This window comes from Phocoena phocoena, chromosome 7, assembly GCF_963924675.1.
Source record: "Phocoena phocoena chromosome 7, mPhoPho1.1, whole genome shotgun sequence".
Taxonomy (NCBI): domain Eukaryota; kingdom Metazoa; phylum Chordata; class Mammalia; order Artiodactyla; family Phocoenidae; genus Phocoena; species Phocoena phocoena.
Window position 1 is genome coordinate 14619202 of NC_089225.1, and position 27104 is coordinate 14646305.

A 27104-nucleotide genomic window follows, 5' to 3' on the forward strand; every position below is an offset into this window, starting at 1 on the left:
TATCTCTATTGTATACTACTTTAATTTCCTTAATTACCTTTTTGAAAATTTAAGTACTAGAAATTATTTTATTTTATTCACATATTTACCTTATTTGGCACCTTTATTTCCTTCATTTTGATCTGAGTTTTCATCTGATGTCATTTATTTTAGCCTGAATAACTTAATTTCCTGTTACTTATGCAGATCTACTTTTTTTTTTTTTTGCAGATCTACTTTTGATGAATTATCTCAGTTCCAATTTATCTGAAAATATCTTCCTTGGTCTTCATTTTTTAAAGATATTTTCATAGGATTTAGTCCTTTAATAACGACTTCCTTCCATTGCTTTCTGGTTTGCATTGTTTCTGGTGAGACACAGGCCGTAATTCTCATCATTATATTTCCCAATATGTAATGTGTTTTTCTCTCAGGCTACTTTAAATTTCCTCTCTTAGTCTTTTGTTTGCATTAATTTATGTACTATGTGGTGATGTATTTTTTTCTTTGTCTTTATTCTGTTTGAGATTTTCTAACTTCTTGGATATATGGATTAATGGTTTTTCATCAAATTTGATTATTTAAGTCATTGTTACATTTTTGTACATTCTTACATTTTTTTCTGCCCTGGTATCTCAAATTTTTCCTTCTGTATATAAGATTTTACATATATACCAGTTTATATTGTTCTACAGGTAGTTAAGGCTTTGCTTTTTTTTTTTTCCAACTTTTTTCCCTCAAGACTTCTGTTTGAATTATTTATATTTCCTTGACTACAACAGTGTCCAATTTATTGTTAAGCTCATCCAGGCAATTTTTCATTTCAGACACTGTATTTTTCAGTTTCTGACATTTCATTGCTCTGTTTTTATAGTTTATATTTAGCTACTGAAACTTCTCATCTGTTTACTAATTATAGCCATCCTTTAATTTGTTAAATAACAAAAACAGCTAAAAGCTTTTTAAAATTATTTTCAATCTGTTTGTTAATTCCAGTATCTATATCCTTTGTAAGTCTGCTTCTTACTTTGGGGGAGGTGGGTGAATTATATTTTCTATGTCTATATATAGTATGTTTTAATTGTGTGATTGATATTGTGAATGCTACATTTTTGAGAATGAATTTTTAATTATTTTAAAGAGTAAACTTTGTTCTGGCAGGCAGCTAGTTTACAGGCAGATGAACTGAATTCTTTCAAGGTTTGATTTAAAGATTTATTAGAAGGAGTATAGAATAGTTCTATTCCTAATACATTTTCTTTCTGGGCTCTGAGTTGAATGCTTAGGGTTTTCAGTGAGAGATCTCTCTTTTTGCTGTTCATTACTCCAAAGTCTCCAAGTATTGTGCAACTTGCAGATTCTCTATTTGCTTCCCTCTCTGAGGCAGGCCCTTTACTTGCACAGCTAAGCACTGAGATAAAGACTTAAGAGACCTTTACATATGTTGCTGAAGTTCTTTTATATATAGCTCCTATCCTGTGGTACTTGTCCTGAAAAATTCAGCCACCACAATAGCCTCAAACTCTGATTCTCCCTGCCTTTTTGCATCAGTGATACACTTGTGCTTTTCTTGGATGCTATCTCCTTGCACTGTGGCCTCAAATGTGTCACCAGTAGGAAGCCATAGCTTCATTTGACCATTTATATTTTGACTGCCTTATTGTCCAATGTCTGCATGTAGTTAATATATTTTGTAAAGTGTTACAGTTGATTACTATGGAGATGCAAGGCTGATAACATTTACTCCATCTTGTCCAGAAGCTTAAGTTTGAAAATTCTGTTGTTAAATAATTGAGAACCCTTTACCAAGTACCAAATATGTAATATAACAATTTAAACTTATTAAAGTATTCCCTTTACTAATAACCTTAAAATTACACATATAGATTCTACTGCAGAGTTTATAAAACATGATTATAGAAATTGAAATACAACCTACTTTCAAAACATAGTTGCTGAAGAATCATTTTTTTTTTACTATTTATAGATAATTTAAAGACAGAGACACTTATTTTAGAAGACTAATCTGAACTACAGAAAAAACGATGAATTTTTGGAATTGTTTAAAGATGACAGGAAAGAAATATCACATATTCTCAAGTCAATCACTGTCAAAAAGTAGAGAGAAAGTCTACATTTGAGAATGAAACTAACATGGCTTGGACTACCCTTTATACTATATAAGAATTCATTGTTTTAAAGCTTAATTTGTTCTCTTCTCTTTATCATCTATATTTCTTACTTCAACGTATGGAAGATTTATGAATTAAAGTATACACTCCTAATAGCTTTGGAAGTTAAATATTGAAGTCTTTGCACAAAGAATTGTTTAATTTTCCTTTGAAAGGTAGCATAAACTATTATATTTTAAGCATAAAGGAAATTAAATTATACTCACTCTACTACAAGCGCCAGTAGTGGTCTCACAGACTGTGAGGATGGAGATGTTCTGAGGTCGATTTAACCATCTGACCACCGTCTTGGTATTGCTTACCCATTTAACCATAGTGATATAGTATTCTCTAGTTCGGAAACAAAATTAAAATTTACATTTAGAGCCAGAGAACGTGTACAGCACCAATAATATACACTTGTTATTTTACATGCAGAATAAATGAAACACTATAAGGATGTCACATCATGTTAATCTCCATTTATATACACATCTGCTTCTTCAAATATTGACATATATAAATACAAATATATGTGTGTGCATATGTATGTAAACACATGCACATATACATATATACATAAATATATAGAAAATTTGAGAATAAATTTGAAAGTGAATGATTTCACAGAAGCAAAATTTTTGGAAAAAATAAAAATAATCAAGATACTAGACATTCATAAATAATTTTCTATCGATCAGTACAATGCTAACATGTGTAAAATAAGAAAAAATTTTCTAAGTTATATTCTATTTTACTTTTTCAAAAATTCATTCAATAATCAATTAAAAGGCAAATATTATTGATTTCATAGTTATTTCTTATGTATGACTTCCATGTTATCTCACTTTGTCCACAGGACTTGAGCCACAGAGCCATGAATGGTTTGCTTTGGTCTTTTTCCATTGAGGGACAATGGAAATATAATCTTATTCATAATATTTTTTACAATATTATTTTTTAATCTTATTTATTTGAAAAAGTTTAAAACAAAGAAGGAATCAAACTGAAGAATTTGAAGGGTTACGGAATTTTTGGTAAAGTGAGGATGCTAATCAGTGGAGCCTATAATGTCCTCATGATGGTTGTAGATTGAGAAAGCTTATATTTTTCCTTTATAGATTCTATGTCTGGAAATTTACATAATATATCACAAACTCCCCCAACCCACACATAACAAAATGCAATCATTAATATTGATTCAATTTATGATAAAAAGAAAAAAAATTTCCAACAAAATTGCCCAGTTTCAAAATAGATTAGATGATTTAGAAATGGTTTGAAAAATGCCATCCATGAATATTGTCTTAAAATGAATGCATCAGGTTTTTAAGTGACTTTGAAAAAAATCACCTATGAAAGTAAAACCTTGTAATACAAATCACCTCTCCTTAGACACACTGAGTTAGACATTCAGCTACCTGAATCTCACATTTCTAACATTATTGAGTAGTTAGTGCTTCCTCTCGAAAACCAGTTAGCCCATCAAAGTAAAGATGTCAGAAGGACAAGCATAACTTGTCATACAGTGAATACTGCCATATCTTCTTCAATAATCTCTTCAAGCTATCCAGCACCTTTCACAACTAGCTGAGTCTCACTTGAAAATTGCCTAGAAACTCAGTGAAATCATAAAATAAAGTTATCTAAATAAAGTGAACAAGGCAACTTTGAATCAAATATGCTACTGGTTTAGGATTAATCTTTGGCCAAATCAATGGGCCTTGTGATTCTTTAAAGATCTGTGTCTTGTTCACTTTCACTACGCTTTGTTTAAACTGATGTATTTTGCATGCATTACCATTTTGGGCAGCGTGAATATTAAAAAAGGAAAAATATAGGCATTAACTTTTAAGAAATTTACCTAGAAGGCTTAGCATGGAGAAAAATGACAGTGGATACTATAATTAATCAGGAAAAAAGTGCTGAATTGTGATAATATATATTTCTGAGTAACTGGCATAAATGTTGTGCAAAACTGAAGTAAAAAATAATTTGATTGTTGTAAACAACTGACCAAAGACTGCAAAATCAAGGTGGTAATAGTTATTGAAAAATCTGGAGAGAACTGACATATAGAAGAATTTCAAACCTGATCAGAAATTTGTCTCATTTAGCTAAAGTGACTAATATTATATTTTGTGCCAAATGAGATGAATTAATATGAATGGTTTTTAAAATAAATAACAACAGGAACAACAAAAAAAAATTTAAATATTCATTTTGAGTGTTTTCCTTTCAAAGTAGCCCTCAGGTGAAATGTTTTAAGAATATCTTTGTAATGTCTTCCCAGACACTGACACATTATATTAACTATATAAGATGTGAAATCTTGATTTAAAAGAAAATTCATACTTAAGAAACATTAAAATTCAACTGGTGCATATCTAGTGAATAAATGGTTTTTAAAGAGAACACTAAGTTAGGTATAAAATTAAGTTAAAAATTATTTATAGTCAAGACACATAATAATCAAAAAACCAAAATTTAAAGACAAAATATTAAAAGAAACAAGGGAAAAGCAACAAAAAATATATAAGGGAATCCCCAAAAGGTTAACAGCTGATCTTTCAGCAGAAACTCTGCAAGCCAGAAGGGAGTGGAAGGAAATATTTAAAGTGATGAAAGGGAAAGACCTACAACCAAGATTACTCTACCCAGAAAAGATCTCATTCATATTCGACAGAGAAATTAAAAACTTTAGAGGTAAGCAAAAGCTAAGAGAATTCAGCTCCACCAAACCAGCTATACAACAAATGCTAAAGGAACTCCTCTACATGGGAAACACAAGAGAAGAAAAGGACCTACAAAAACAAACCCAAAACAATTAAGAAAATGGTAATAGGAATATACATATTCATAATTACCTTAAACATGAATGGATTAAATGCTCCACCCAAAAGACACAGGCTTGCTGAATGGATACAAAAACAAGACCCATATATATTCTGTCTATAAGAGATCCACTTCAGACCTAGGGACACATACAGACTGAAAGTGAAGGGATGGAGAAAGATATTCCATGTAAATGGAAATCAAAAGAAAGCTGGAGTAGCAATACTCATATCAGATAAGATAGACTTTAAAATAATGTTACAAGAGACAAGGAAGGACACTACATAACGATCAAGGGATCAATCCAAGAAGAAGATATAACAATTATAAATACATATGCACCCAATGTAGGAGCACCTCAATACGTAAGGCAACTGCTAACAGCTCTAAAAGATGAAATTGACAGTAACACAATAATAGTGGGGGATTTTAACACCTCACTTACACCAATGGACAGATCATCCAAACAGAAAATTCATAAGGAAACACAAGTTTTAAATGACACAATAGACCAGATAGATTTAATTGATATTTATAGGACATTCCATCCAAAAACAGCAGATTACACTTTCTTCTCAAGTGTGCATGGAACATTCTCCAGGATGGATCATATCTTGGGCCACAAATCAAGCCTCAGTAAACTTAAGAAAACTGAAATCATATCATGCATCTTTTCTAACCACAATGCTATGAGATTAGAAATCAATTACAGGGAAAAAAATATAAAAAACACAAACATATGGAGGCTAAACAATATGTTACTAAATAACCAAGAGATCACTGGAGAAGTCAAAGAGGAAATCAAAAAATACCTAGAAACAAATGACAACGAAAACATGACGATCCAAAACCTATGGGATGCAGCAAAAGTAGTTCTAAGAGGGAAGTGTATAGCAATACAATCCTACCTCAAGAAACAAGAAAAATCTCAAATAAATAATCTAACCTTACACCTAAAGAAACTAGAGAAAGAAGAACAAATTAAACCCAAAGTTAGCAGAAGGAAAGAAATCATAGAGATGAGAGCAGAAATAAATGAAATAGAAACAAAGACAACAATAGCAAAGATCAATAAAACTAAAAGCTGGTTCTTTGAGAAGATAAACAAAATTGATAAACCATTAGCCAGACTCATCAAGAAAAAGAGTGAGAGGACTCAAATCAGTAAAATTAGAAACAAAAAAGGAGACGTTACAACACACACCACAGAAATACAAAGCATCCTAAGAGACTACTACAAGCAACTCTATGCCAATAAAATTGACAACCTGGAAGAAATGGACAAATTCTTAGAAAAGTATAACCTTCCAAGACTGAATCAGGAAGAAATAGAAAATATGAATAGACCAATCACAAGTAATGAAATTGAAACTATGATTAAAAATCTTCCAACAAACAAAAGCCCAGGACCAGATGGCTTCACGGGTGAATTCTATCAATCATTTAGAGAAGAGCTAACACCAATCCTTCTCAAACTCTTCCAAAAAATTTCAAAGGAAGGAACACTCCCAAACTCATTCTATGAGGCCACCATAATCATCCCGATACCAAAACCAGACAAAATACTACAAAAAGAGAAATTTACAGACCAATATCACTGATGAATATAGATGCAAACATCCTCAAGAAAATACTAGCAAACAGAATCCAACAAAACATTAAAAGGATCATACACCATGATCAAATGGGATTTATCCCAGGGATGCAAGGATTCTCCAATATATGCAAATCAATCAACATGACACACCATATTAAGGAATTGAAAAATAAAAACCATATGATCATCTCAATAGTTGCAGAAAAAGCTTTTGACAAAATTCAACACTCATTTATGATAACAGCTCTCCAGAAAGTGGTCATAGTGGGAACCTACCTCAACTTAATAAAGGCCAAAAACAACAAACGCACAGCAAACCATTCTCAATGGTGAAAAACTGAAAGCATTTCCTCTATGATCAGGAACAAGACAAGGATTTCCACTCTCACCACTATTATTCAACATAGTTTTCGAAGTCCTAGCCACGCCAATCAGAGAAGAAAAAGAAATAAAAGGAATACAAATTGGAAAAGAAGTAGTAAAACTGTCACTGTTTGCATATGACATGATACTATACATGGAGAATCCTAAAGATGCCACCAGACAGCTACTAGAGTTAGTCAATGAATTTGTTAAAGTTGCTGGATACAAAATTAATGAATAGAAATCTCGTGCATTCCTATACACTAATGATGAAAATCCGAAAGAGAAATTAAGGAAACACTCCCATTTACCACTGCAACAAAAAGAATAAAATACCTAGGAATAAACCTACCTAGGGAGACATAAGACTTGTAGGCAGAATACTATAAGACACTGATGAAAGAAATTAAAGATGATACCAACAGATGGAGAGATATACCATGTTCTTGGATTGGAAGAATCAATATTGTGAAAATGACTATACTACCCAAAGCAATCTACAGATTCAATGCAATCCCTATCAAATTACCAATGGATTTTTTACAGAACTAGAACAAAAAATCTTGAAATTTGTATGGAGACACAAAAATCCCCGAATAGCCAAAGCAGTCTTGAGGGAAAAAAACGGAGGTGGAGGAATCAGACTCCCTGACTTCAGACTATACTACAAAGCTACAGTAATGAAGACAGTATGGTACTGGTACAAAAACAGAAATATAGATCAATGGAACAAGATAGAAAGCCCAGAGATAAACCCATGCACCAATGGTCAACTAATCTATGATAAAGGAGGTAAGGATACACAATGGAGAAGAGACAGTCTCCTCAATAAGTGGGGCTGGAAAACTGGACAGCTACATGTAAAAGAATGAAATTAGAACACTCCCTAACACCATACACAAAAATAAATTCAAAATGGATTAGAAACCTAAACGTAAGACCAGACACTATAAAACTCTTAGAGGAAAACATAAGAAGAACACTCTTTGACATAAATCACAGCAAGATCTTTTTTGATCCACCTCCTAGAATAATGAAAATAAAAACAAAAATAAACAAATGGGACCTAATAAAACTTAAAAGCTTTTGCACAGCAAGGGAAACCATAAACAAGACGAAAAGACAACCCTCAGAATGGGAGAAAATATTTGTAAATGTATCAACGGACAAAGGATTAATCTCCAAAATATATAAACAGCACAATATTAAAAAAAGAAAGAACCCATTCAAAAATGGGCAGAAGACCTAAATAGACATTTCTCCAAAGAAGACATACAGATGGCCAAGAAGCACATGAAAAGCTGCTCAACATCACTAATTATTAGAGAAATGCAAATCAAAAGCACAGTGAGGTATCACCTCACACCAGTTAGAATGGGCATCTCAGAAAAGTCTACAAACAACAAATGCTGGAGAGGGTCTGGGGAACAGGGAACCCTCTTGCACTCTTGGTGGGAATGTAAATTGATACAGCCACTATGGAGAACAGTATGGAGGTTCCTTAAAAAACTAAAAATAGAATTACCATATGACCCAGCAACCCCACTACTGGGCATATACCCAGAGAAAAACGTAATTCAAAAAGACACATGCACCCCAACATTCACTGCAGCACTACTTGCAATAGCCAGGTCATGGAAGCAACCTAGATGCCCATCGACAGACGAATGGATAAAGAAGATGTGGTACATATATACAATGGAATATTACTCAGCCATACAAAGGAATGAAATTGGGTCATTTGTAGAGACGTGGATGTATCTAGAGACTGTCATACAAAGTGAAGTAAGTCAGAAAGAGAAAAACAAATACCCTATGCTAACACATGTATGTGGAACCTAGAAAAATGGTACAGATGAACCAGTTTGCAGGGCAGAAATAGAGACACAGATGTAGAGAACAAACATATGGACACCAAGGGGGGAAAGTGGCAGGGTGGTGGTGGTGGTGGTGTGATGAATTGGGAGATTGGGATTGACATGTATACACCGATGTGTATAAAATGGATGACTAATAAGAACCTGCTGTATAAATAAATAAATAAAATAAAGTTCAAAATTTCAAAAAAAAAAGAAAAACAAACAAAAATTACTTATAGTCATACCACTTACATTTCTCTTTGATTAAATAATATGATTTTGTGTGTTTGTACCTATACTATCTTATATTCATAAGCAAAATTTAGTCTTATGTGAGATATCTTAGTACATATATTCATAAGGATGAGAGTTCTCCCCCAAATAGAACTTGTAAAGTCCATTGGGGTGATTTCCAACCATTAAGATTTCCATAATAAAGTGCTGGAAATATCCAAAATGAAAGATAAGTAGAACTTGGCACATAAGAAGGGAGGAAAGATATTTACTAATTAAATTCCATCCTGTATCCTTTCTTTGTTCCAAGGTCCTAGGTGCACATCTCCTTATGATTTATAATGACTTGTTCAGTTTGCTTATAAGTATTCTGGGTTCCTCTGAATGAGGAAATAAGGAAGTGCCCTTACCTGAAAATGCCACACTCCTTGGCCTGCCTGATGCAGATGTGGCTGTCCTCCTGGAACTCCATCTCATGAACACATTAGATCTGGTGTCCCATGACCAGTGGCCAGTGAAAGTGTCCCTTCCTTATAACTGGCTTTCCTGCTTGTTCCTAGTCTCCATGGCTCTGGATTACCCAGGAAGTCCTCGAGGATCTGGTCCTCTTGAGCCACAGAGACATAGACAAGCGGGTTAGAGGGATTGCACTCAAGTCAAGAAAGACTTTCTATTAGCTGGGTGGTCTGGCAAAAGAGATCTAATTGTTCACAAGGGTATGTGGAATGGAGGCACCAGCATCACCAGCAGACAGGTATATTAGCAGTCACACCTGTGTTTTCACTGGCTTCCTGTCCAATCACTACTCTTGGTTCACAAGTCTTTGTGCACATATGGTTACTCTGAGCTCACTCTCTTCCAGATAACCCAAGATCTCTGCACACAAGTGTATTGTGATGACATTCATGACCAACTCATAGCTAGTGCCCTCCAAAGACCTCTGTTAATATCCATGCTTTACTTGTAAGAAGGGTCACTTCCATCAACACAGATAAATTTATTAATTAGGTTTCATTGGAAGGTATAGACATTCACTGGCAGAATAAGAGACACAGACTAGACATACTTCAATTAAATAGGAAGAAAAACCATGGCAGTTCAAGCCCAGAATGACAGGGGCTATATGACAGTGTCATATCAATGAAACAGGCTGAGAACAATGTGTCACAAAGGGTGGATGACTAAAGAAAGATTTCTGGTAAGTAGAATGTCAAAGACAGTGAGTGAGGAGAACCTAAAGACAAACCACTGTCTTTATTCTTCAGCCTGGAGATGAATGAACACAGGAGATAACCACTTCTTCAAAACAATGTGACAAATCTCTAAATCTGCATGATTCATTATTATAAAAATATTTCCTCTAAAAGTTAACTATGTATTTTTAAGTTCATACCAAAATTCTCCGATAAAGGTACATAGGCTTGCAATACCTATGGGAATACTGCCACTAATAAATATGGGAAAATTGCTACTAATACTGGTACCAACAAACTATTAATTTGTATATTTATAGAGCTAACATTTTCAAAAAATAAAAAGAATTTGTTAGCTTAGAATGATTTAAGAATACTGTGGTAAATAAAATTAGTAAGACAGATAAAGGAAAATAAGTTACAGGAGATACCCAGGTGTCACCAGGGGTAAACTCCATGTCCAAAATACACTGATGCAAACAGCTGAAACATGATTCGTTACATAATCTACAATGCACTTGAGAAAAATATAGCAGGTTTTCAGGAAAAGTACAAGTATTACTTAGGTAAACCATAGATGTGTGTGTGTGTGTGTGTGTGTGCGCGTGTGTGTATGCGTGTGCGGAGAAAGAGAGAGAGACAGAGAGATTGAAAGACACAGGCCACACACACACACAAAGACAGAGAGAAAGAGACAGGGACAGAAACAGAGCTAGAAACAGAGACAGAACACTTTTCACATGGCGTCAAATTATTGTGTTTTCTTCTGGACATCTCCAACACATCCCTAAAGTAATAAGAATGATAAATTTTCAGGCAAATATTATCCTTAAATCATGTCTGTTGAATATTCCCCATTTGTCAAGTCTATTCTCGAATTTGCCCCTTAGCACTCACTCCCAAGGTCTCCAGAGGCTGGACACTACAACGAGGCTCCCTAGCCCAAGAGAGACCTCTGGAGGAACTCAAAGCTTTAGAGAGAGTTCAGGGTGTTTATTCCCAGGACCCACTCCCTATTAGGGCCCGGTTTGGCAGTGACTTAATTGTTCTACCTGTGGACAGGTCCTGTTGGTCCATTCTGTTCTTCAGCTACAGGCCTCTTCAGGTTTCCTAAGTGAGTCTGCCCCTTGCTCCTTCAGTCCTGGGGCAGTAAAGGCTTTCTGCTATTGCAGACTCTGTGTTGCTTTCCTGTCCCTTGTGAGTTTCCTTTTAATCCCGTGCATATCTTTGTTAATAGTCCCTTAATTAACTGTACTTCAATTACCCCTCTTGAGTGTTTTTAATTTCCAGGACCCTGACCAGTAAATTATGGAAAATGTTATGCTCTTTTAGATCTCAAATGTCTATCTAACTAGGGAGGGCACAATAGTTTTCTAGCAAATTTCCATATGGCTAAAGTACTAAGTGTTAAATATTATAGATATTGATAATCCTAAAACAAAATCAAGGAAAAGTATGAGTTTAATTTCCATTTGATGTGCAGATAAATGCAGCATTCTTTGATTTGCACCATGGATAGCCCTATTTTGTTCATGTCTGTGTGTTTGTAGGCCCATCAAAGTAATACCGGTGCTCAGAGAGGTTAAATGCAGATGATAGGAAATTGGACTAAAGCTTTCACCAGGAACAAATGAGTAAGGAAACATAAAAACTGAATATTCCTGGGGAATATTGAAAAAAACATTCTGAAGTAAATTTTGGTCTTGAGTTTTCCAACTAAAGGAGTAAATCGTACACTTTGGTGCACCAGAATGGTTTCACATGCCACAACTGGCACTTACATAACTACGAGGCAGAAAAAGAAACATGTTACATACATTGTGCAGATAAGGTATTACATGACTCTCCCAAATGTAGACCAAGTTCATTGATAAACCAACATACCTGAATTACAGTTAAGAACTTTTTCTTCACAGGATTCCTCCTCATTCTTAGAGGGATCTAGAATACCATTCTACGTACTGGATTTCCAACATCTAAAGATATGTGATATCTTTTCGCAATGGGTGACTAATTTGATCACATTGTACCTCAAATATTAAACAGATATATGCTTAACTAATACTCTAATAATGACAATCGATTCTGTCTTTACAAAGCTTTGTATTTGATGACACTGCTATGTCCTAGCTGGTGAACTCATTAGAAAGACTCTTAGGTAACAGCATCAAGGTCAGGAATCACTACCTTCTATTAGAAAGAAACCTGGATATTATAAAATTGACTTCCATTTGAAAGATTTAAAAAACTGATAAAAATGAGAAATTATTATTTTAAGATTAGGGTATTCAGGTTTAGAGAGAGGTACAGTGACTTATCCAAGGTCACACAATAAAGTGGTAGTAGAGATGTGACTCAAACACTCCAGGTTAGTGTTCTTTATTGTTAATTCAGAGCACTGAACACACCAGAGAAAAAGATAAGCCTTAAGGATCACATAAAATATTAATAATTTTCATAATTGCTTCATTTGTGTCCAAATCTTTCATAGCTGGTAAACCAAGCTCAGAAGTAGAAGTTTCATCTGATTTAGTCAACTGTACTGTATGTATTCTATATGTCAATTTTAATGACTCTGTAAGATCTTTCATCACAACCTAGATGAAATGCTCTATAACTTGAAAAAGGCTTTACTTCACTTTCTACCTCTACTACCAACTAATCTTTAGCATACTTTTTCTTTGGGCCCCAAAGGAATAGGGGCCCAACAATAGGAACAGTTTATATTAGATAATAATGGGGGTCTTTCCAGTGTAAGCATTCCATATATTTTTAATAACTTTTCAAGTAGGAAAAATTTCTACATGCTAAAGGCTGCACTATCTGTGAAAATCCCAAATATGATGAAATTTTCCCAAATATGTCAATGGAACACTGAATGGAATTTCTACTTGAATCAGTCACCCTGTGATTATTTTTGATGTCATCAAAACAAACTCTAAGCTTAGCCTTATACCATTCAATACAGTATAAAACTATTTTCCTAAATCAGCTGCCTATTCCATCTCCAGGACTGCTGTAAATTTTCACAGGATTAAAATATTTGAAAGAATCACCTTTGAAGTCTGAGACCACTCTGGATTTCACAATCCACATGGTCATTTGATTAGTTGTTCAAATATTGGAAATTTTGCTAACATTAAAATTATGTTTTTGACCCATAAAATGTGTTTTTTTCTCCCCACTCAGACTTAAATAAGCAGGATTCTTAGGTAGGATATTTCAAAACAAAATCTCATTAAATTTCTCTGCGTGGAAAACAAAGCTAGGGAATCATTGGCAAGTTACAGGGAAAAGGTTGGAAAATTACACACATTTTAGGAAGATCATACTCTTTGAAAGAGGACCATTTAAAAACATTGAGTGACTATTTTCAGGAAGAAAATTCAATGGAAAATTATCCTTTGTTCCCATCTCTCTGTCACATCTCCTGCCAAAGAGCTAATTCTTGGTATCAGTATATTTAGTCATTTTGTGGTGCTGGTGATGACCTCAAAACTCTAAATGCTTCCTGGGAACAACAAGAGATCCACAATGAGTTCATTCCTGCACTAATGGACGCAACCTCAGTTTTATTTTCAAGTGAATTTGTTGAGCTGATCACATCTCTCTCTAAATTGCAACAAAATGATAATTGGAGTTAAGAGATCTATCTTCTGGTAAAAGTGAAATTGAAATTACATACCTTGATTTAAAGTTATCAGGTGGCATGAGTTCCAAAGTATGAGTTGGTCCATATAGGTTTACAACATATAATTTGATTGTTGGGTTCACTTGACCTGCCTTTGAGAAAATGAAAGTTGCAATGCAAATACATTATTAGAATATATAGAGAAAGAAAGAAAATGCATTTTTTAATAGATCTTTATTGGAGAATAATTGCTTCACAATACTGTGTTAGTTTCTGTTGTACAACAAAGTGAATCAGCCATATGCATACATATATCCCCCATCCCCTCCCTCTTGCATCAACCTCCTATCCCACCCCTCTAGGTCATGGCAAAGCACTGAGCTGATCTCCCTGTGCTATGCTGCTGCTTCCCACTAGCTATCTATTTTACATTTGGTAGTGTATATATGTCGATGCTACTCTCACTTTGCCCCAGCTTCCCTCCCCCACCCCTGACACCATGTCCTCAAGTCCATTCTCTGTCTACGTCTTTATTCCTGCCCTGCTACTGGTTCATCAGTACCAATTTTTTTTTTTTTTTTACATTCCATATATATGAGTAAGTCAGAAAGAGAAAAGAAAATGCATTTTGATTCTTTTACAATTTTGTGTTAGAATGGGGAAAAAAGTTTAATGTCTCTAAAGTAGAAATGATTTTAAATGCAACAACATGATTGCTTTCAATTGTTTTTGTAGATTGCTGCTTCTCTAGCACTTTAGTCAGACAATTAAAGGTGACAGAAAATCATGATGACTTTACTCAGTAGGCAACGCTCTGTGTTCTTCCCCTAGAATGACACCAGAAGGGCTGGCTTTACAAAACAACTAGTAGATAAAGCAGCTGCTCACACTATAGGATATGAAAAGCAAAGGGAAGAAAGCTTGACTAATTTAAAAAAAAAAAAAAAAGAAGAAGAAGAAGAAGAAAGAAAAAGAAAACCTACCCTATCCCAGTGCCACATGTTTAAAATTCCACAATACCTAATTTCTTCCATGCATTAATCATCATAGGTTTTCTTTTAAATTATAATGAATACTAAATGAGGTATAAATGTCCCTTGGGATGTGGGCCATGGAGCAGAATGCCCTCACTATGTACCTGGCATGAAGACTAGAAAGACAGTGGTAAGAAAATGTAATTTGAGTTTATTAAATCAAAATTTATGAAATAATAACTAGTTTGTATAGCAGTTCGTATGTTTCTGGCTCCTACTATGTGTTAAAGCATCACATGAATTATCGTATTATATGTTCCTACTACAGTCCTAAGACTTATTTATAACCATTTTCTAGATGAAAATGGAGAACTTAGCAAATTGTGCAGGGTGAAACATCCAATAACTGAGGGAGCTAGTATTTAACCCCAGGATGCTCTTAACTGCTCTAGATTTGCTTCCATTCATTCCTAGGCCTTCAAAGTTTTTCTAAATACACTGTGAACTCTTAGCGAGCAGAAATGGGAACTTATGCCAATATATCTCAAGCATGTAGGATGAATGAATGAAAGAATGTTTATGTGAATAAATATTTAACAGAATCAATTGGCTACTTGTGGCTCAATGTGTTTCTAAACAATACACCAGTATCATTGTGGTGTAGCTTTGTGAAGAGAAGACCATGTGAGATATACAGAGAAGGACAGAGGAAATTAAAAGCGAGTTGAATTAAAAGACCTGACAAAAATCTAAAGGGAATGATAAAAGTGATTTAAAGATACCAAAAAAAGATTCAGGGCTTCCCTGGTGGTGCAGTGGTTGAGAGTCTGCCTGACGATGCAGGGGACACGGGTTTGTGCCCCAGTCCGGGAAGATTCCACATGCCGCGGAGTGGCTGGGCCAGTGAGCCATGGCTGCTGAGCCTGCGCGTCCGGAGTCTGTGCTCCGCAACAGGAGAGGCCACAGCAGTGAGAGGCCCGCGTACCGCAAAAAAAACCCCAAACAAACAAACAAACAAAAAACTGATTAAAGAAAAAGAGAAATTAAATTAAATTTGATCAATTTTTATGAATTCTTATCAGTGATGCCTTATTTCATGACATACTTTGTCAAAGATATACACAGTTATTACCACATATTAAGGCAGTTTTTTTCAGGTCTATAGGACTATACAGGATCACTGGTATCCCAATTAGTTTTCACATGAAAACAAATTAAAAGTTGTGTACACACCATGAGTCTAAAAGTCCATGATTGAAGTACAAGATAAAGTTAGAAAGCCATTACTATAACAAAGCATTTATGAAAAATGCCAACTAATTTATTATATGAATTAAAAATACTTTCAGATTCAAATAAAAGAAAAGTTTGGAGCCATCACTAAACAAGAGGATCATTGATAAATGAAAACATAACCACTTAACATCCATTTGGTTCAAAGTCAATGCAAGTTTGTTATCTCCCTCTGAATTTGTATGAAATTACTGGAACTGAAAGAAAGTAAAGAAATGAAAACATCTAAAAAAAAAGTTGTGTACACCTATGGTCAGTTTTAGACAAAAACCAAACATTAAGCTGTTTCCAAAATTCAGCTGTCTAGCATTCTATAATCTCAATTTGATTTCTTTCCTTGGAGTTTTGAAATTAAGTGCACATTGCAAGTTCATTTGTACCCTTTAATATTTGAATTGTTTCAATAGTTTGCAAATTAGAGGAGTTCATCTATTTGCTTTTTAACAGTCTAATTTGCTACAAAGACTGCAATCCCATAGAATCCTTCCTCTATGATTCTGAAACACAAGCCTCAATAATACTTAACCTTATTTTACTGGCAACCAAACTGTCATTAAACGAGATAATGTTTTAATTAAGAAGATTAATCTGAGTTGCTGAGATAGAACTGTGCATCTTTTTTGTGCTGAATTGCTAACGATAGGGTATTTATAAATTCTGAATTATGCTGAATTAAGCAAAATACAAATATATTTGTTTAGTGTAAGTATTTCATTAGTAAACCTGACCACACTGGGTATTTGCCGCACTCGTTTTAATCTAGTTTAATTTGAAGCACAATTTAGTGTGAACTCTATGCATTACTTCGATGTCTAAAGCACCACTTTTGGGAAGTTTATTGCATAAGTAAGAACAAATCAAAATAACACATTTGTTAGTGGAAAAACTAACAAACATTTTTTTTAAACCAGAGTAGAAAATAATGAGACTGAAAATTCAAGTAACAGACCAAAAATTATTCTGAAATTTATTCTGAGAACAAGGATGAAAACCCAGACCTAGTTTCTTTGAGTCCTATTGTCTTAAGCACCTGGGCAGATATTTCTACTGACAGCCACGTGAGGACTTGGGATTCTTTCTCTTTGGCCACTATAATATTTTTCTTTATTTTTAATACTCCTCAATGGTAGTCATTAATACACACTCAGGACCTTCATTATGTATTACATACATCATGCATTAGATACATCATTTATTAAACATACAGGCTAAGAATTTTACTCATACAGAGCTGAGTCACTTGCAGTTAATGGAGCAAAGAGAGCTCCACATCTATTCGCTAACCTGACAAGGAGATATTTTGATTCCAGCTACATCTTCTGAGATACAAGTTAACCTCTGGTAGTTTTAGACAGAAAGAGAGAGAGAGACAGAATCAATAAACTTGAGTTATTTCTCTGTTCTCTAAATAACTATGACTTTTATAAAAGGACTTAGCCTTTTAGAAGCTTAGTTGGCCCAGTTGTAAAACAGAGGCACTTGTGAAGACGGCCGAATGAAGAAAAAACGTGAAAAGTCTCCCTGAAAATATATAGCATATTATTAGCACACATGATTTACCCATTTAGTAAACAAACATTATTATTATTTTATGCCTAGCTTTACTATTAAGAAATATTAATTAATTAAATAATAACTTATTAAATAAAAACAAATTGTCTAGGTTTGTCAACCCCGTATCTTCTGACTTACTGATGACTTATTTAGATTTTCTCAGATGTTTCTGTATGTCCATTTGCTTGCCTCAGTCTTGATAAAATTATAAGGCCTAGGAGTGTCCAAGTTCAAGCACCAAGAGTCTGTAACTGAGAAGGCAACTCGAAGATGCAGCTATTACATATGGCTCTTCTGTGTGAATCCTAAAATCCCCACTCCTCTTGGAAAATGAATTACAGAAAGTGGTCCCTTCCCTGGGGTTGATTTTATTCCCTTTGTGCAAGGCACACACTGAACAGCTCTGAGTGCCTGTCTTGCCCATTGACATGTGCTTTTCACAGTATGGACCCATTCTTCATTTTGTATTTACATTGTCAGGTGAACTTTCATTATTATAAGTAAATCAAATGGGGTGAGAATATATTTCAAAAATCTTTTAATTTTTTCTCTGGAAAAAAAAACTGGTACAGGTATGTTGTACCCGCACAAACTGTCATACATAAAACATGGCTAAATCTACAATTGGAGAAGACATAAGTACTTTTCTTGGAGTACCATACAAATGTCTCGGGAAATATAATTATTCTGTTGTTAGGTCAAATTGCCATTTTTTCCTGAAGAGCACTGAGTATACGTGCTTTCAGACCTATGTCCAGAGAAGACCCTAAAAATAATATTTCAAAATCGTGGAATCTTATTCCTCTCAAACCTGCTGTCTTCCGTAGCTGTCAATCAGTCACTCTGTTACTACAACCTATTGAAAGGAAGATAGGATGGGGAGAAAGATAGCACAGAATCTCTCTGAGGAAACAGGCTTCGCAGCCCTGACTCTCCATATTCACTACTTTCCTTCCTCCTGTCCCCACCTTGGATAACTTGAGTCTTGTAGATGATAGGAAAATAAGGAAAGTCATCCCCCCCGACCATGCCTTCATTGCAGGAGTAGAAAAATACACGTGATGGATAATTTTTCCAGTACTCTGCCCAGTTAAGGTACTACACAAACTTAAAGGTATAAAACCTATTGTACTTTGGAAACACAAGGTACAACTCACTAAAGAAATGGCTTAATAAAGACTTCTAAATGAAATCAGCAGCCTTCTCTTACCTCATTAAGAGCTAAAATGTATAAACTTGAATTTTAAAAGTTTTCTATAAGACATCCTTACATGATTAATGCTTGCGGGGGGGCTCACTTTTTTTTGTTTTGTAAACATGGGGAAAATAAACTTTAAAGCAAGAAACCTTAAATAATTAACGATGACATATAAGAGAAAAACCAATACACTCCAGATGGTTCCACAGCCTGCTTTCAGAGGCCTCACCCAACACTTAAAAATAGTTTTGCTATCTGGGCAGGGTTTCCATATTCGCTTCACTCAATAAAACAATTCCATCTATTCCAGCTATGCCTGGCTATGGTTCTACCCCAGCATTTGATAAAGTATGTTCCAGAGTATGCTCTGCCAAAATAATACTGGTGCTAATATTAATACTAATAAATTCTCTATGGTTAGTCTTTTCTTTATTGGTGATTCTTTATGTTTAGTCTTTTATTTTTTATTTATTTATTTATTTTTTTTTTTTTGCGGTACGCGGGCCTCTCACCGCCGCGGCCTCTCCCTTTGTGGAACACAGGTTCCGGACGCGCAGGCTCAGCGGCCACGGCTCATGGGCCCAGCCGCTCGGCGGCATGTGGGATCTTCCCGGACCGGGGCACGAACCCGTGTCCCCTGCATCGGCAGGCGGACTCAACCACTGCGCCACCAGGGAAGCCCTAGTCTATTTTTTATTGAGATTATTTATGCTTAGTCTATTCCTTACTAGGGATTCTTTATGCTCAGTCTACTTTTTTAGGAGATTTATAATACACATTAGCAAGCAGTATATTAAGTGCTCTAAGAAATCATCTGAAAAAAAGCTAGATTTTTTTTTTTTAAACTGAGAATTCCCAACTTATTTGACTGTGACACTTTACAAAAAGTGTCACACTTTACAAAAAGTGTGACAATAGCTATTAACAACTCACAGAATATACCTTGGAGAAACTTTTGCCCTGGGATCAATGCTGCTTCTTATGTTTTCTCACCCTCTTTTCAACTAGGAAGGTGAGGGATAAAGAATGAGAGCATCAAAGTGAAAGAAATACAGCAAAAGTTCCTGCACCCTTGAATCATCTTTAGCTGTTCATACACAAGCACTGCGCACAGACCACTGCAAGCTCTCAAAATGATGACTCTGTCGACTGGTAAGGGGGCTTATTTTATTCTCCAAAGACAACTTGTTCATGAACCGAGAATACTATCAATCAAGTCACTGGCACACAGAGTGGGGGGACAAACAGCGCTTCCACTTTACTTACCTTAGGATATGGATACTTCTTTCCTTTGGGATACAAAGCTCCAGTAAACCGGGGGATAACCATGTTAGGCACCAAGGAATCATTTATCATCAGGAAGGCAAGCCTTTCTCCATCGGGTGACCACCAGTGGGCGATGTGAGAATGCAGAAGTTCCTCTAGAATAAACGAGTGTTATTTGAAAACAACTGTAGATGTGGGTTCAGTGACCCACAAACATCTGTCCTTGAAATCTTCATTGTACATAAATATTTTCTATACAGTGTGGTGGATTTTATCAACTTCATGAAGAATTCTGTATTTCTGAGCTACCCTTTTAATCCCAAGAAAAGAAGATGTAAAGAAAGGAAAGAATAAAGCGGTGTAGTCAGGATTTCATGGATTGTCAACAATGTGAACAGAGGAGACGAAAGCGCTATCAGAGTAAAAAGAATGAGAACAGTAATTGAAGACTGAAACATGGCATAAAACCATATTCGTGTCGCCATTCATTCATATCTGCATTCAGTCATATTTCCAACCTCTCATCATCAAACAAGTGGAATACCTACTAGATGCGTTAAACTATTCTAAGCTCTAAGGAAATAAAAATTTAAAAAATATACTGGATATCTTTCACGTGACCCCCGATCCACTACCCACTTTTCTACACCTGATTTCTGGCCCAGGAAATTAACCTGTATGAACTATATCAAAAGGGCTCCCATGCTCTCTAGAGCATGGCCACTATGGTACCGTGGCAAGAGATTAGAAGAAGGAGAGTAAAGTCAGAGTATGTATTCCCTTGGCTCTGTCCTGAAAGGTCACCTGAGGCTTGCTGAGTGCTTTAAATGATCTCACTACTCCTATCAATGCAGCCTCATCTACACAATTTTCTCCTTTTGTATCTGATAATGGCTCACTTCTATCATCATAGGGGTGCACATCGCCTGGCTGCTACTAGTCTAGATTATAGTTCTGTCATTTATGGATCCCCTATCCCTTCACCTCTGTAAATTATCTTTTTGTAAATAAATAGTTTTCAAATTATTGAATATGCTAACTCTTTTCCTTTTAAGACCCTAACATAATACCAGCAGTAGACTCAGAAAAGACACCTTCAAAATTAGATTTTGGGATTAGGTTGGAGATCTTTGATGTAATAATAACTTTTTTGGGGGGAATTGGGAGCATAGATAATCCATAGCAAGGGATGGAATCATGAGTAATCAATTGTCACTGGTGATGACGTAGAATAAAATGCAGCTAGAGAGGAAAAGCGTTTGGAGGACAAGTGATTGTGACACTCAGTTGCTACAAAAATGACAAGGATAAAGATTATAAGTGAAGTCCTTATGACACCTCAGAGGGATTACATAGGAATAAACAGAAATTGAAATCATGACAACTAAATTAGGAAAGCACAAAAGGTCACCATGGCAACTCTGGAGTCCCTCTCTTCTGTAGTTGAAGAGCAGATGCGGCTGAGGTCCGAGAGAACATAGAAGGTGTTGCAGAGGTGCAACGCAAATTAGGGTCTCAACTTCCCTTGTGTTTTAAAGCTAAGACAGCAATATTGGTAGCGAAGTATTGGGAGCCTGACAAATAGGCTAAGGATGCTTGGGTAGATGCACACTTACTGCCTTCTCTGCATAAAGGCAGAGTGAAAGAGTAATTCCTGTAAATTTTAAGAGGCTGCATCCCTAGGGAAAAGGTTAGAGATGCAGTAGCCTGGGATACACTGGGATATCTATTAAAAAGTGAGGAAATTTGTTGGGATTATATTTATTTAAAAGTAAAGAGGGCCTGTACTCTGGATTTTGAAGAACACCGTAAACTACATTCACATGTGCTGACCTGTTTTATTCCCAGGTAACCTCTAAAACTGCCAGTTCTGAGAAGAACCTGAGCAGGAGAGGGCTGGGCAGCAGACCGAGGCCATGGTCCAATCTTTCCTACCATCTTCACCCTGTGACCCAGCAGATACGATGGTAATCCAAGTGTCCTTCCCAAACAGAGATGTTGTGTGAAGCTTCTGGCAATCACCGTACGACAATCAGAGCGCAGGCATCACAAGCTTTAGGGAAAGGCCATTTTCTCCTGTGCCGGTAAATATTCCCCGATTCAAAAGCAGCCCTCTACTGAGCTATGGTAGAAATAATTAGCCTGACCATGGGATACCAAGTGACTATGCAACCCAGACAGTCCATCTTATCTGATTCACTGACCATAAAACTAAACACATACAGCTATATTCCACTATAAGATAGAAGTGGTTTATAAGGAACTGGACTAGAACGTATAAGTGAACTGCCCATCCTACTGCATCCTCTGCTTTATCCTTTCTCCTCCATTTCACGTCTATGCCTCAGGATGGCTATGCCTCTGACATCCTGACATAAGCTGGCAGAGGAGGAGTAAATGTAGGCCTGGTTTACGGGCAGGTTTGCGTGATGTACTTGAACACACTGGAACTGGACAGGCTCTGCACTATAATCTTACCCAGGAGTGGCCTGAAAAGACTGTGATAGACATAAATCCTCCCAGTTGGAAGACTTTTAAACAAGATATTTAGCTTTCTACTTCTTGCGGAAGGAGACTTGGCCTGAAGCATAGGTCCATCCAGACTCATGCACAGTAACTAATAAATGGTCACCTGATCAGGGATATGGAAAAGTAAAATCACAGAATGAGTGACAAAAATAGTCTGCTCTACCTCGATTTAGGCACTATTTTTTTTGACAACATCCTTGAAGTTGGGATGTTATCCTCCAGAAACTAGTGTCCTGCTTAATGTCCACCAGAGCACATGCATAGCAGAGGAGGTTCTGTGTCCTCCTGCATAACCAGGAAGCACAGATCTAGGAGCTAAGGGGTGGAAGTGTAGTGTTCTCTCTCACTATCACATCAATAATCCACTGGACACAACATTCTGTTTCTTATCCTCATGACAATGGGCTTGGTGGGTGTAGAAGTCCTAATACCTAAGGGAGGATTGCCTCCAAACAAGGAAAATAGTCACAATTCTGTTCCTCTGAATTAGAAGCTGAAATTTTTCCCTGACCATTTTGGGCTCAGTGTGACTGGAAAAATAAACTGACAGAAAACACAGTCACTGTGCGGGGTCAATGATTAACATCATCTGCCAAGAAGAAAATGTGCCTTTACTAAATAAGGAAGGAAAAGGAAGAAGATATTTGAATTTAGCAGATTCACAAATACCCTTTTGTCTAATTCCATCTCATTTTCCAGTTCCACATTTCTACGTGCCAATTTCCATTTCAATGGAAAACTAAAATGGTAGCAACCTAGTTATTAAGAAGAGGAAGCAAAGGAATAAGATTTGGCAGGAATAAAGGTTTGGTTTGATGCACCAGGTAAATGACCTATCTAGTCAAAATGCTGACTGAAGGTAAATGGAAAAAGGAATGAACAGCTCAGGAAAGGAGCTATGATTACCAATTAAGGCCATACGATAAGTTATTTCTTTTCTTAATGGGGCCATTTCCCCCCAAACCTTATATGAAAAACACAGACAGGTATGTAACTGGACTAATATCACCCCACAGTGAAATGGAGCAGATGAGACTTTGTGTGCTCCTCTTCGGGGGCCACAAACTTTTCATTTGAATAATAAGAACATTCCCATGGTGTCTGAGTTTAAAAACTCAAAGTGTTGCCAATATGAAGCCAGGCAAATCAAATAAAGAGAAAAAAGTTAGTGCATGGTATTTATTTTGTTGGTTTCCACCCATGGAAATCATGTGGGCTTGGCTGTCTTCTTCAACCAAAACTCACTGCTTCTAATACTGTGAAAACTCCAGGGCTCCCTCCTTCTAGGCCCTAGTAACAGCTGCCCCCCTTCCCTCTTCAGGTATTAACGGCTAAACCATTACTAGCCACAGGTTGAATATTCCTTGTCTTTTACAAGTGGCCTCTTCATAAATAAAGCTGAATACTATTCTGAATGCGCCATTTTTTTCCCAGTAGTGATCCTGACCCTGATTTATTCAAGTAACTTAAAATTCAGGTGAGGAGACATGAGTGAGCCACGTAACACTGAAGAAAAAACATGCTGCCAATTGAGTGCACGTAAACTCTAAGTCTTGTAAGACCTGTAGGTACAGAGAAATCAGATTGTGTTGCCCAAAATCAACACTCAGGGTTTCTAAGAAGCAGGTTCTATCCTGGGTGCTGAAGTATGCGTACACAAGTACTTCCCAAGAATAAGAATGGCCCCAATTTGAGGGCACCATTCAGTAGAAACTGGACATCATCTACTTTTATTTATTTTAGAGTGATTTATGCCTAAAGTTGTTCCTCACAAAAACGATAAAATAGCAAAGTAGTATATACAAAGAGTTATGTGACTTCCTTCAGGTATATAAAAAAAGCTACTCGAATAGAAAGTAGATAAATAAAAGAATCTTTAATATGCATTTGCTTAAAAGTCCTCTTGACCAAGGCACACATTCTTTAATTGCAACTAATAGGGACTTTTACTCATGGATTGAAACTTCCTGTAATTATATTATTTACAAACAATGTATTTTTACACATTGCATTCCATTCCATTTCAATGTAGGCGTGGCACTTCAATGTCTTTGTTACACTGATTTAGAAAATCTCACTGCAGAGCAGATGGAGTTCTCAACACATGTGGTTTTATATCACAGACACTTAAAAATATAGCCTCAACACAACGCACTCACAGAAAATTAACTCATATACGACCATTGTGTTCAGATTAACAAGCAATTCCGAAAACTAAACTGATTTTATCCATTTGTAGTTTATCAACTTAGATAGCATTTCCTGAGGATCTACTGTCAGCCCTGGGTTTTGGTTGATTTTTTTTCCCCTTATTGCCTGTATCTTACTGTCAACTTTCTTGAAAGAATTGTCTGTGTTCATAACCTTCTCACTTCCCATTTACAGCTCCATCCACTGCAGGCTTGCTTCTGGCACCACCACTTGACTGATTTTGTTCTTGTCAAGTTCTGGTAGCAAATCAAACAGTAACTTTGGAATCCTTAGCTTGTTTGACCTCCTGAGACTTAGCATTGCTGTTTATCATCCTATCTTCCTCTGGCTTCCATGGCTGCATCTCTAATCTTTTTTTCTTTTATATGTCACAGTTCAGTTTTACTGGGATTTAGTAAGTACTCAGTAAATATTTGTTGAATCAATGAATGGACGAATGTGACTTCCTGTGTCTATGAGAAGGCACAAAAAAAAGTGAATACAGGCATTTTGCCTTACTCTCACCAAATAACAAAAAAACAACAATCCCAATTTGTTGATAAGCATATTGTTTATCTTGTAATTTTCTTCTCTCACCTCTTTATTCTTGTCATTCTTAAAGCTCAATGCAAAAACCATTTCTTCTATAAACCACCCTATATTCCCGCAACGCATCAGAATTAATTCTATTTATACATATATTTAATACGATGACATGTAGTTCTATTTATATTTCTATTTATCATGCTTCAAATGGTTCATTATATAATAGCTGGTTATAGTTTTTCTCTCCATTAAGTTGGAAATACCCAAAACATAGAAACCCATATTCCTCATTGTATTGCTCTCAGATGATGTCTGACAAAAATATGTGCTCAATAACTTAGATTGAATTTCAAAGAAGGATTCCTTTAAAATACGAGATTCTAAAATATATTTATAAATCTTTTAGGCATGTCAGTTCCATTATTCAAATAATTGAAAGTGACAGTCATTTTTTGTTTTTATTTAATAGATTCAATACTCCATGGAGATTTTCAAAGTTGTAAACTTGGCAGCTGTGAACTTTACCTTTTTTAAACAAAATATTGATCTGATATTTTGTTTAGTTAAGTTACCACGTTAAATATGCCAATTTATGTGGATAAGATTTGAGGTGCTTTGTGTAAATTATATTTAAAATGTTTCATTTTGAGCACAATGTTTTATTTTTCTTCTGAACTTCACCAACTCTTTTTTTTTGGGGGGGGGGCGCTCTGCGTGACTTGTGGGATCTTAGTTCCCAGACCAGGGATTGAACCCAGGCCCTTGGCAGTGACAGCATGGAGTCCTAACCATTGGGGCACCAGGGAATTCCCCATGAACTTCACCAACTCTTTAAAACACATTATACATATATATATTTTTTTGGTACGCGGGCCTCTTACTGTTGTGGCCTCTCCCGTTGCGGAGTACAGGCTCCGGACGTGCAGGCCCAGCGACCATGGCTCACGGGCCCAGCCGCTCCGCGGCACGTGGGATCCTCCCGGACCGGGGCACGAACTCCCGTCCCCTGCATCGGCAGGCGGACTCCCAACCACTGCGCCACCAGGGAAGCCCCACGTTATATTTTATTTGCTTTTACTTTCCTTAGGAATTGAGTAATACTAGAAATAGAAACAATTACACTTTTAAAAGACTTTTAAAGACTCCACATTAGTGACTGTGGTTGGGAGCAATAGGCACACTCACAGAATGGCCTGGCCCTAATGCACTTAATATTTGCCATAAAAACATTTTATTATCTTTTATGTGACTCTTCTAATCTTTTCCTACGATAATTATGGAAGGTAAATTTCCATTTAGAAAAAGTAAGTGGAAATGTTACATGTTCCTTCTTGGGTTTCCCACACATGCTAATTCATATTTCTGCAAAGTAATGAAAAGGAAATCTCTACACTAGAGTATCACATATATACTGCTGAAGATCATACGCATTTCTAATAGGTAGTACTGCCTTTTCATGAGTATACTGAAGGAAAAGAGAAGGTCTGGATTCTGGGAGGTGTTGACACATTGGACAAGCAAAGTGATAGTAAGTGATTAAGGCCCGTGTGGGACTTTTGAACCATAGGTTGGGGATGCCAAGCAAAATGCTGAGGGAAAATCAATGATGTATGAATTGCCTAAATCCCTCTGCCAAACCTTAACACTTACTCCCTTCGTAAGGTCCCTTCTCTTGGAAGTGAAGCAAGAATT

The 27104-nt window shown here is 36.0% G+C and overlaps 1 protein-coding gene across 1 annotated transcript in view; it reads right to left on the reverse strand.

Annotated features, from left to right (window-relative positions):
• The window catches only part of DPP10 (dipeptidyl peptidase like 10), a 662859-nt gene that overhangs the window by 92068 nt on the left and 543687 nt on the right, over nt 1-27104 (reverse strand). Inside the window, exons 9-11 of the mRNA XM_065880921.1 lie at nt 20148-20302; nt 13917-14014; nt 2378-2501 (exon numbers count right to left, since the gene is read on the reverse strand). Coding sequence (XP_065736993.1) covers nt 2378-2501; nt 13917-14014; nt 20148-20302 — 377 coding nt within the window. The remainder of the gene's footprint in view (nt 1-2377; nt 2502-13916; nt 14015-20147; nt 20303-27104) is intronic.